The 12,255-nt window shown below is 39.4% G+C and overlaps 2 protein-coding genes across 2 annotated transcripts; both read left to right on the forward strand.

Annotated features, from left to right (window-relative positions):
* The first annotated feature begins 198 nt into the window (after window positions 1-198).
* LOC136444444 (histone chaperone asf1b-B-like) lies at window positions 199-4,140 on the forward strand. The gene is made up of 5 exons (XM_066441988.1): window positions 199-572; window positions 1,208-1,323; window positions 2,037-2,213; window positions 2,707-2,851; window positions 3,468-4,140. The coding sequence occupies exons 1-5, from the start codon at window positions 464-466 to the stop codon at window positions 3,581-3,583; spliced, it is 663 nt and encodes a 220-aa protein (XP_066298085.1). The 5' UTR covers window positions 199-463; the 3' UTR covers window positions 3,584-4,140.
* Window positions 4,141-4,188: 48 nt separating this feature from the next.
* Window positions 4,189-9,746, forward strand: LOC136444445 (histone chaperone asf1b-like). Its single transcript, XM_066441989.1, has 6 exons — window positions 4,189-5,617; window positions 6,266-6,329; window positions 7,016-7,132; window positions 7,604-7,719; window positions 8,914-9,090; window positions 9,463-9,746. Exons 2-6 carry the CDS (start codon window positions 6,281-6,283, stop codon window positions 9,595-9,597), a joined length of 594 nt encoding a protein of 197 aa, XP_066298086.1. The 5' UTR covers window positions 4,189-5,617; window positions 6,266-6,280; the 3' UTR covers window positions 9,598-9,746.
* The last annotated feature ends 2,509 nt before the right edge of the window (window positions 9,747-12,255 follow it).

A 12,255-nucleotide genomic window follows, 5' to 3' on the forward strand; every position in this document is an offset into this window, starting at 1 on the left:
GTTCTTCTCTTGTCTCCTGTTTGTTGCACTTCGTCTCGACGTTATTGTTACAAAGTTGCAGAAATTAAATCTTCCCGCCAGTATGAGCTGACCTTTCACCTTCTTCGTCAACATCTCGGTACTTTCAAGTCTCGCGAGAGAAACTATCCAATCACAGCTTGTCTAACAAGGGCTTTCAATCAGTAACGAATCACGGGTGGTTTTACAAAGGTTGCACACGGTCCTTTTTAGCGGGAAGTGAAAAACACATGAAAATCTTTTCTGAACTGTTGTAGCTCCGATTTATTCGTAAATTTATAGTTTATTCGCCACCAAAATTACACAGGAGAGCTCTAGTATCCAAGTAAGTATCTCAGCGACAAGAAACCTCACTTGGAGCCAGGAAAAGCGTCTTAAGCTCGTTTTAAAGGACTCGTTCGTCGCCAAGAAAAGGAGGGAAATTTGAGAAAATTTTCGGAACGCAATGGCGAAGGTTCAGGTGAACAATGTGGTGGTGTTGGACAACCCTTCTCCGTTCTTCAACCCTTTCCAGTTCGAGATAACCTTCGAGTGTATAGACGACCTACCTGACGGTGAGAATCATTATTTGTGTGTTTTAACGTGTTGAAACGTATGAAAGCGTGAATGTATGGAAATGCATTTGCTTTGTTGCGCCCCCCTCCCCCTTTTTCTCCTGGGTCAGAAATTATAATTTGGGACAAATTTTCAAAATTAGTTGTTAGATGACCTTTTGGTAAAAAATAATGCCATCAAAAATGCGTTGACCCTGTATTCATGCTGTTGATACTATGATTTTATATATTAGGTAGAAGTTGATAGAAATTTCATAACGAAATTACAGGATGATCTACAACTTATAAGTATGAGTGTGACATGAGTTATAATTCACCAGGTTGTTATGCTTTGCTATAGAATTACATTGTACTACATTGTGACTCATGTCAGAAATGGGGATTGTCAAACCTTTGTGGAGGAAGATAAAGAAAACAAGAGTGTGGGTCAGGTGGTTAAAATGCAGCAGAACAGAAGATTAGAAGAAAGCACTGAACAGTTTCTCTTTATATATATATTAGACAGAAATTTAATTCCTCTATTCACCTTTATATGTTTACAAGATTTGACTTAGAAACATGCTACCATAACCTAACAAGCCAAATATAACTATGTATCACTTATGATAGTCTAATGTTTGATTTCTCCTGTATAGATTTGGAGTGGAAAATCATCTACGTTGGGTCAGCAGAGACAGAAGAGTATGATCAGGTTCTGGACTCCGTGTTGGTGGGACCTGTACCACCGGGCAGGCACATGTTTGTCTTCCAGGTTCGTTTGTTTTGTTTGTTTGTTGGACATCAGAAATGGTAACTTTGGCAGAAGTGTTAGCGGTTAAACTCGGAAATGCTTCAAGCTGTCTAAAAGCTATTGCAGACCCATACTCTATCGTCATCGATAAGTGCCATTGCTTCTGAAGTGTGTCCAAAGTTACTAAATCATGGCGAGGTTTTCCTTAAACGCGGGACTTCATCTTAGCAACCACCAATATCACGTAAACAAGGTTTATATCTACCAAACTAATACATAAAACTGTACGTGCACTGTCGTGCAGCAATGTATTCATGGTCCCTTTTTTCAGGCAGACTTTCCTTGGCCTCCAGCTTGACCACCACTAATGTAGTACAAATCAGTATTCAGACTGGGATTCGAACCCACATCTTGGACCGAAGCAAAGTTACTCTCTACAAGGCAAATAGTAGTGGACAACGTCAAGCCAACTATACACACTTGCACCACATTTCAGAAAAGACGCTGTAGCCGCATAGTTCCGAACTTCCCATGTAGAAATTTATTTCGAGCCCGCAGCTGTCAGTGGTAACAGACTGCACTGTACGGCTCCAGATGTCTTGCTGAGGGACAACTGCGGTGTGAAAGATGTCAGTTTGAGGAATGAATCCACTCTACTTTATATAGGTTTAACGGCGTTACTGTCTACTGTTAAATGTAATAATACATAAATGTCCCCCCCCCCCCTTCTCCAGGCGGACCCCCCAGACACGAGCAAGATCCCTCCCCAGGACGCCATCGGTGTGACGGTGGTCCTCCTCACCTGCTCTTACCACGGACAGGAGTTCATCAGAGTCGGTTACTACGTCAACAACGAGTACAGCGACCCCGAACTCAGGGAAAACCCGCCCTCTGTTCCACAGTTCGACAAGGTACGTTTAGGAACTGTTTGTACCTTTAAACGCTTTTGCTCACCTGGCTTTAAAGAAACAGCTTAGTACAAAAGCAACACATTAAAGATTGACAAGTAGGTATGAGAATTGGTTTTTAAGTTGTTGTTTTTTTCAGTCTTGGGACTTTTTCAAAATGCTGTAGTGTAATTATGTTTTATACTAGGGCAACTCTTAGTGAAATGTTAGCCTCAATAGAATATGAAGATAGGGTTCTTGTAACATATTTTGGTAACACCTCAGTTGCCATTACTAAAGCTTCAAGAATATATCAAACTGAAATGCCCTAATAGATTAATTCCAAAGTTGCAAAGAAACATCCTGGTGAACCACCTCATGTGACCAGGTTCTTAATTGAAAAAACATCAATATAATGATACATATGTATATCAGGTATCAGCTCCCCTCCCCAGTTTTTCCCCTTCATAGGTCAGACACTTTTTGTAACAGATATATCCTTTGTTTATAACTTCAGTTGCAGAGAAACATCCTGGCCAACCACCCGCGGGTGACAAGGTTTCGTATCGACTGGGACAACAGTGAAGACCAGGAGAACAAACCTCCGCAGGACACACAGCAGCCACAGGAGGTCACTACCACAGGGTTCGGCCCACCGCCAGGTACTTAAACGAACATTTCCTGTAGTAGACTTTTGTATCTACTTCTGATGATTTACAGTGGGTTTACTGCTTATGCTAGGGTCACATTTCCAATCCGGGGCCCGGCCGGGCAGTTTGCCAGAACGAAAAGTACGACATAGAAGACAACAAAAGATATAAACATAAAACTGGTTATTCATAAGCATGATCTGTGTATATTTCTTGATATGAATTTTTATTTTACGTTCCCGCAAACATCCCGGCCTGGCCCCGGTTTGGAAATGTGACCCTAGCATAAGTGATGCAGGAGCTCACCACTACAGGGGTTGTTTAGCTAGGTACAGAAATTCATCCTTGTAACACACACTGCTATCTCCCTAAAGAATGTACTTGTCTTTGTACATGCACTTGTACATTGGTGTTGCCTATATAGAAGGAGGTCAGCTGTTTTTGCTCCGAGGACTGGCATTATACTGTAAAAGGTTGTGTGCCAATAACACATTCATTGTACTTGTTTTACTCAGTTGGTGCATTCAATTGTACACGGTCTCTTTTTGTCTCGATAAGTGGAAGACTAGTTGTTAGAAGGCTAAAACTGGATTGAGATTCATGATGTTGTGTTTCCTTCCAATTGCAGCCATGGGTCAGTCGATGAAGCCATTCCCTGGTTGTGAGATGTCCAACGGTGCCAGCTCCTCCAACCCCTCAGCCTTGTTATCCACCGACTCTAACTCAGGCATGGAGGTGCAATAGGGGAGGGGGGCTGACTACTGTCATAGGCTGGGCTGTGTCAGTGCATTGCCTTTGTTCTCTGACCTAAAGGAAAATGCTTCAAAGGAAAGTGCCAGTAAAACAACTAAAAGTGATTTTCTCATCAGGTAAAACCTAGCTGTTTTTGTTTTTTTAACATCTACATGTATGTAGTCTTTAAATCAATTAATTGTCTACTGTGTGCTCCTTTTTTAAAAACAAATTAGCAACAGGTTGTGACATTACAGAAAGGAGTCCTAGCCGTACTAGCTGATGGGAAGTACTTTCTGTAAGATTTTGATCTGTTCCTAATTAGTTTTAAGAAAGAGCACACTGTTAACAATTGATTTAGAATTGCATACTATGTAGATGTTTTCAGAAAATGTCAAATTTTCAGGTGACTGATAGAGGAAATTTCACTGACACTTTAACTCAAAAGAACAACATGAAAACAGAGTCTGAAGGAGAAAGTTTGTTGGTACATAAGATTTCAGATAGTAGAAAGATTTGACTTTCTTCTCGGCCTTCTGTTTTTGTTTTGTTCTTTTGCCTCATTTTTACTTTGAGATGTTCGAGAACTAAGGAAATGAATTGATAATGCCTTTGTACTACTGTTTAGTTCAGGTGAATAAGAAAAATACTTAGAGTTTCCTAGAATGAATTTGAGGAAAAATGAAAGTATATCACAATTGTGTTTGACATCTCTTATATTCATAACAACTTAAAGTTCATATTTACTGTCAAATCTAGTAGAAGTACACCACTTTTTTTTGTTTGTATGTATATATACTTATCATCACTGGGAAATGCTCTGAGGGGAGAGACAGTTGAGTTTTGTGAAACAGAAATATGGGATGTATTACTGTAGTAAATGCTGCAAGGTTACTTGCCAAAACAGAATCAAACATGTAGTACTGTAGGCCATTTCTTTGTATCCTGCAAAGGCCACTTCTACCGAACGTACCTTCCAAGAATTCAGCCTGAAATTTGACTTCCAAGTTCTCATAGAATTATTGGTATATTTGATATGCAGTCTTGTTCAGCGTAAGCTTGCAAAGTTGTGTTTTGTTAACTATCATATCAGTGTGCAACTCAATGTATTCATGCAATTGGTGATATATTGGACTATAGCACTAGCCATCGCATGGCTCCAGGAGCTATGTGTGTTTTGTACATGTACAAGTGACATTGCATGTTCTTCATGATGTAGAATTGGTTTAGCCTAGGCGCCATATTATTTAGTTTACCAGGGCTCTCGTACTAGCTCCCTCACAAAATATTTTGTGACTGTGGAATCAGGCATGTGAACCCTGGTGAACTAAGTAGGGTTGCACTCGGGTAAGAATTAGTTACAACATACATTTATAACTTTTGTACAGTTCCTATGTTTCCTTAGATTATTACTGTTATTGTCTATGTCCCTTTTGGAGAATCTCCTACAAAACTTAACAAGGAAGTGGTGGGAATAAAAATAAAAACCAGAGTGAGTACTACATGGCTAAATCTTGTTGGTTGATGTTTTTATACTAAACCTGTTTGGTATTTGCTTTAGATCGTTGAAGTGAACAAGCGCAGAATTATTATATGTCCATTTTCATTACAAATAATGCAACACACTTGACCACAGCAAATATGTTGAGCAACAAAAAGTTTAATTTAGGACCAAATACAGCAAATACAATACATATAAACTCAGCCCGTAAGTATACCATATCTACTATCTACACTTGGCGTATTGACAAAACGTGAGTTCCTGGGCCGTTGAAAATCAAAAAATCTTTTTATGATGTTCCCTCTATGATGCATGTATTTGTGGTTACGCCACCAAAATTTCACACATTACACTTCGCTCAAGAGCAAGCTGTGAAGTTTATTCATTGCCACTCCCAAGTCAGAGGTGAAACTTTGAGATTCCAATAGTCTGACTCACAATAAGCTCCAGAGCGACCAGACAGGTTCGACTTCATGCAGAAGTAAAACCGTGGCAGATCATCACGACGGTATCTCTAACATTATCGGCCGATTTGTGCCTCACAGGTGGGAATACATTTACTGTACAAACTCTAGATCTCTTAGAAATGTTTGCATTGCGACGTAGAAAGTTATATATATGTAATAGTTACACTTTTTTCATATTAGAAGGCATGTGCTGCCATGGCTGTTAACTATGCTTTCTGATAAGCTTTCTCGCACTGAATGCTTCTTTGGGTTTTCAGTTGTCACACGTTATACTCAAAAGTTACGAAAAAGTTGTTCCAAAAGTTGTATATTCGGGCAGAAAAATACATAAATGTGTCGAGGTGGGGCAGGGACATTATATAGGAATGGGGCGGGGTAATTGGTTTAATAGATAATGGATGTGACCAGATTATCAATTACAGTCACTGTCAGTGAATTTGTTATATCAATTTGGATGAACATTGCTAGCTGTGGAGGCACAAAATTAGGGAACAAAACTCATTCGCTTATGAAAATGTTAACAGCAAATTGAGATATTTCATTGAATTCAGTCTCAAGTAGATACTAGTATGTGCCTTTACCTTTGTGCCAAATTTCAACTAATTAGATTTAAAATGCTTGTTATTAAACTACGTGCATTACTTACTGGCTCAGCCTCATTTATATGCGTGTGTACTTATGTTTCTTTGGCACATGGGTGTCATTTTTAAATATGTGTTTTTCCAGGTACAACGAACAACAATGAAGACCCCAACACTAGTCCTGGCCGTCATCTTGGCCATGGCTGTGGGTATGTGTTGAATCTATTACCAATGTAATTGCATTGAAAAATAGTTAAAGGGGATTGGTACATATAAATGAATAACGCCCAGACATTGGATTTTTGAAAAGTAAGGTATATCGCATTGTATTACCTGTCGTATGTACAGGAGACAAAGCTTTTAACTTAATACTTTTGTTACCTCCGCCGAGAAGGTTATGTGGGTTTTTTTTTTCAGAATGTAGTTGAAATAAAGCTCTTTAATTTTGTATGTGTGAAGTGCGCGTGAAGGACTATCATGTACGTGTGACTTGCGCATTGACATTTTCGTCATATGCAGGTGTAAGCACAATACGCACCTAATGCGTATCTCTATCGTTTTGTGAAAGTTTTAGGTACGCATGTATACGCAAGGTACGTACGGCCCAGTACGCCTGATGGTTTTGGAATTACCCAATACATTCGTGCAAACGCTGCTACGCGTTATATATATGCAATGCATCCGTCTGACATTGGTCGAGTGTGTCACGAGCGCACTATGTGTTCGCGCAATATGCTTCTCCTGTGGCACAAGACGAGCTCTAGATCGGACCAGCGTACTTGCAGCGCAGATACAATGCACGATGAACGGACAAGGAACGGACGTATAGTGAATAAGAATATACAGAGGGGAGTTGTAGTATTTAAGTAGATATCTCAGCAACTTTGTTTTAAAGGAGTGGCGGTGGCAATGGTTCAGGTGAACAAGGTGGTGGTTTTGGACAACCCTTCTCCATTCTTCAACCCCTTCAAGTTCAACATAACCTTCGTGTGTACAGAAGACCTACCTGACGGTTAGAATTTATTATTATTATTTGTGCGTTTTAACGTGTTGATAGCGTGAACGTATGAAAAGCTATTCGCTTTGTTTTGTGCCCCCCTCCCCCTTTTTTTCCTAGGCCAGAGATTCTATCATGATTTATGATTACAAATTTGGTGGACAAATTCACACAATTAGCTTCTAAATAACAACTTTTTGATTACAAATAATGCCACCAAAATTTGTTGCTGTTATCATTTTACGCTTTAACAGAAGTAAACAGACAAAGCTTCTAATTTACAGTGTAAGAAATGAGATGAAATAAAAATGTGAGTGGTTTGAAGGTAGCAAATCAGTAAGTCAGCATGTAAACATTTTCCATTTCAACGTCAGATAAAATTTTCATTCCTCCTTTGAATTCATTTATGTGCAAGAAATTTGCTACCATGGCTTATTAACAAAGAATGCTTTGCTAAATTACTTATGTTTGATTTCTTCCATTTAGATTTGGAGTGGAAAATCATCTACGTTGGGTCAGCAGAGACAGAAGTGCATGATCAGGTCCTGAACTCTGCATTAGTGGGACCTGTACCAGCGGGCAGACACATGTTTGTCTTCCAGGTTTGTTTGTTTGTTTTAAACTCTATGGAATTCTCTTCCATCTAACCTGAAAACGGCTGCTTCTGTCGCTACATTTAAGCATCTGTACAATCATATATATCTTGCTGTTAAGCAACTGTACACTTTGTATTTAGAACCATGATTGATATACAAATTCCATTATTTACTTTATTTACTTATTTTGTTACTACAGTCTTCTGATTGCTTTAAATTGAATCATTAATTTGTTACACTACTTTGCTATGTAACCTTTATTATTATTGTACTTAAGTTTGTAAATGTGCCTTTGTATTTTATTTGGTTATTTCAGTTAATTTATGTTTATGTATGCACGCAGGGCGCTTTGAAATTCGCCCTAGTGGCAACAACTTTGTCCCCGGATGAATAAATAAATGAAATGAAAGTTTAGCAGAAGTATATTTACCGGTGAAACTTAGAAAGACTTCAAGGTCTAACGCACTTGTATTGACACGTAAGAGTTAAAGTTCGGAAGTAGAAGCTCCGTAAGTAACTTTGATTTCAAAGCTATATAGACTAGTATTTAGCCATACTCTTATTGATAAGTGTTCGTAGTTACTAAATCAAACAGAGGTTTTCTTTAAACGCGGGACCTCAGCTTAGTCACTGCCAATATCATGCGAATGAGGTTGCAAATGATAGTCAAGTCAAGTTTATTGCACAACAATTGCATCAGGTACAATGTACGGCGAATAACATGGAATATTAACAACTACGGACTATTTATAATGCTATCTACCATATGTATGTACCATGCTTAAGCACATGATATTAAAGAAGAAAAGAAGAAAAAAACGTGCCACAGTGTCACATACCCACGGTTTCCAGGCTTACTCTCCAAGCAGAGCTAGGGTTTCGGCTGGTTTTTAACATGTTTTTAGGCGTTTTTGTCATGCCTTCTACTTTGTCATCGTTTTTCGCAAACCCAACACAACAATAACGATGACAAAGTAGAAGGCATGACAAAAACGCCTAAAAACACGTTAAAAACCAGCCGAAACCCTAGCTCTGCTTGGAGAGTATTCCAGGCTGACTTTCCTTGATTGCGGGACCTCTAGCTTCTTTTTTTTTCCGGAAATAATCTCCATTATTTATCCAGTAGTAGAGTTTGAATTGTATGTTAGTAAACTATTAGTGTTACTTGTAACAATACATAAATGTTCCCCCCTTCTCCAGGCGGACCCCCCAGACACGAGTAAGATTCCTCCCCAGGACGCCATCGGTGTGACGGTGGTGCTCCTCACCTGCTCGTATCACGGACAGGAGTTCATCAGAGTCGGTTACTACGTCAACAACGAGTACAGCGACCCAGAACTCAGGGAAAACCCGCCATCAGTTCCACAGTTCGACAAGGTATCTGTTTAGCCAGTATAACCGCCATTCAGCGTAACACACTAGCTTTGCAGGCACGTGGTGCGGCAGCTGGTTATGTTGCACTCAACCGCCTGTCACACCTAGTCTTTGCACAACTGCTACAAGAAAACCCGAGTTTCAGTTTCTTCCACCTCTCAAATTTAGTAAATGTTGGGAGGAAAAAGTATTTTCCTGTCAAAAATGATGCTCAAAATTGGGCATTTTCACAGACCCCTGTCGCGGAAGAATTGGTGTGTGCACCGTTAAGGCCTGGTGTGTTGATATTGTATAGCAGCTTCTTGAGTTTGTGTTCTATCCAGGACCTCAGGCTTGCAACCAATCATTTCTCATACTCGGTACAAATTTCCACAGTTGCAGAGAAACATCCTGGCCAGCCAACCGCGAGTGACGAGGTTTCATATCGACTGGGACAACAGTGAAGATCAGGAGAACAAACCTCCGCAGGACACACAGCAGCCTCAGGAGGTCACCACCACGAAAATTTGATACCCGAGTGTAGGAGCCCCGTTAGTACTAGAAATAGGATGGCACCCAGGCTATCCCGTACTAGCTCCCTCACAAGATATTTTGTGAGGGATCGAGTATGCGACCCCTGGTGAACTAAGTTGTATGGCACTCAGGCAAGAATTAATTGCAAACTAGAAAGGCAACATTTGCGAGCAAATACAGCATGTTTAGCCATACTCCTCGCCATGCAAAAAATGGACTCTCCCCAAATAACAATGGACCATTCTAAAATACTTGCACTAAAGAAATGAATCACCCCAGTCCAAAACTGAGTCTTCCAGTAGCACCTCAACACAATATGGACCAGTCCACAACCATATCCACTAATTGATTAACACTTCTGCTAAAGAATGGACTTTTTCATAATCATTCCAGCTCAAAATTGAAAGAAATAATTAAAGAATCCTCCCCTTGCAAGAATGGGATATTCCGTGCCATTTCCATGTAAACCAGTCGAAAAATATCCGCTGAAAATTACACTCTTGCGCATAATCAACCCAGTTCAAAATTGAATTAAAAAAGATCAGCCCCAGGGAAGAATGAAGTTTTCCATAGTATACATATGAAGATTTGACAGGAGACGAAGGAAATGACCAAAAACAACATATTTGGGTCAATTCAAAGTCACCGAGAGGGTTTTAATATAATATTTGTAATATGTTTGAACTATTTTGATTAAAAGAATGTCTAAGTCACAACAGTTCTAAAGTGTTCAAACAATTAGAATTGAAACTTATAACATGTTTGAACTCATTTCACATACGTTGGAAACATTTCGAACGTAACTACACAAAAATCTCTTTATTTAGAACAGTTTCAAACCATCTATCCAAATGTTTCAATGTTCGAACAATTTGTAACAAAAGATTTTCACAATTGCCCTCATAAACGAAGGTGCTAAGTCCTCCTGTGTGTTTCTGCCTATTTTCGGTGGCCGCGCTAGACCACCAGCGGATTTGTTTTGACGGAGCGTCACCCGCGCGCGACGATGTACACTGTTCGGCACCGCTAATATCCGGCATTTTCCCGCTCCAAAACACTCCACAAGACCCACGTTTTTAGTGTTTTGCCTCTTGTGCAACACGATTCGATTTGCATTACTAACGGGACGAAAATGATAGAAAAAAATTCACCCCGTCCCGGCGTCCGTCCCAAAAACATGAACGACATGAAAATATATTTTCTTACAGATTCAATCACAAAAATCAACAGCATGGGATTCCAAATTTTCGCAACGGCCGACCATTTATCATGGTTGAACTTCCTTCCAAGGCGTGCGATAGATAAACATTCCCGGCACATAATAGTCACTAGTACCAGACTAACGCAAGCTCATGATGATAATAGGGAGAAAGTTTGTCAGTGAAGTTTGGCCACCAGAGGGTACATTCATTTAACGTTGCAAGCTAGCGCAAAGGGGCGAATCATTGACCTTACCGGGGACTGACTCTACTGGCCTCTCCTTTTTTGCCGAATTCTACGATCCATACGCCCGTACGTAGGACATGTAGGAAGGCACCGCCTACCACCCGCCTTTGATCATGTATGAAGTCGGCGGCAGAGAGAGATCATCAATCAATTTTGACAGGAGTGTCGCGCCAGTCTGAGGAGAAACGATCTCCCGTGTTGTGTTGAAGAATTTGGAGTTTGAAAATATCTGGAATAACTAATGCTAGAATAAACATTCACAAAATCATTGATTTAACTTGTTTTCTGTTATAAAATTTCCTAAACTGCAATTTAACCACTGAGTTTAAGGGAACATGGTGTTTTCCCGATAATCACGTTAAATGTTTATGTCCGGTCTTTCCTCCTCGTAAGCAAACTTCAAGCTTGGCCAGGTGCAAGGCACTCGGGGTCAATGACCTGTAGGTCATATGTAGTATTGAAAGTGACAGAAGTGGCAAATATTGTCAAGAAAGCCCAAAATAAATCGTTTTGAATATATGTATGCCAAAAATGGGAATGTAGTCCTTTAAATATTTGTTCAAGCCACATATACAGCAAATTTCAGGTCATTCGGTTGAAATACAAGGGCGCAGGAGGCCAAGATATGCTAAAAATAGCCTAAAAACCTCAATAAAATCACTTTCAAGGTCAATATCAAAAAAAGGAAAAGAACGTACATTGGTTTTTGCCTACATTACCTCTGTACCAAATTTCAGGTCATTTGGTCAAAAAATGACAGAGATGAATCGATTTGAAGATTTGACAGGAGAAGAAACATGAGAGAAAACAATATGTTGAGCCATACTTATGGCTAAACATAAATACATTTATAACTTTTGTACAGTCCTATGTTTCCTTAGGTATATTATTACTGTTATTGTCTATGTCCTTTTTGGAGAATCTCCTACAGAACTTAAGAAGGAAGCGATGGGAATAGAAATAAAAACCAGAGTGAGTATTTCACGGCTGAATTTGGTTTGTTTGTTCTAGTTTGTTTATTCTAAACCTGTCTGGTATTTGACTTAAATTATTGCCATGAAACAGTTTTCAAGCCCAGAATTTTTATATGTCTGTCTTCATAATAGATGATGCAACAAAATTGGACATAGGAAGTATGTTGAGGAACAAAAAGTTTAATTCAACACGAAATACAGCAAAAACAATACATATAAACTCAAGACAAATTTC

This window comes from Branchiostoma lanceolatum, chromosome 11, assembly GCF_035083965.1.
Source record: "Branchiostoma lanceolatum isolate klBraLanc5 chromosome 11, klBraLanc5.hap2, whole genome shotgun sequence".
NCBI lineage: Eukaryota > Metazoa > Chordata > Leptocardii > Amphioxiformes > Branchiostomatidae > Branchiostoma > Branchiostoma lanceolatum.

Coding starts and splice junctions, on each gene's coding strand:
- LOC136444444 (XM_066441988.1), top strand. CDS start 464: ATGGCGAAGGTTCAGGTGAACAATGTGGTGGTGTTGGACAACCCTTCT. Junction 1,324..2,036: donor GGCACATGTTTGTCTTCCAG/GTTCGTTTGTTT, acceptor CCCCTTCTCCAG/GCGGACCCCCCAGACACGAG. Junction 2,852..3,467: donor AGGGTTCGGCCCACCGCCAG/GTACTTAAACGA, acceptor TTCCAATTGCAG/CCATGGGTCAGTCGATGAAG.
- LOC136444445 (XM_066441989.1), top strand. CDS start 6,281: ATGAAGACCCCAACACTAGTCCTGGCCGTCATCTTGGCCATGGCTGTG. Junction 7,720..8,913: donor GACACATGTTTGTCTTCCAG/GTTTGTTTGTTT, acceptor CCCCTTCTCCAG/GCGGACCCCCCAGACACGAG. Junction 9,091..9,462: donor CAGTTCCACAGTTCGACAAG/GTATCTGTTTAG, acceptor AAATTTCCACAG/TTGCAGAGAAACATCCTGGC.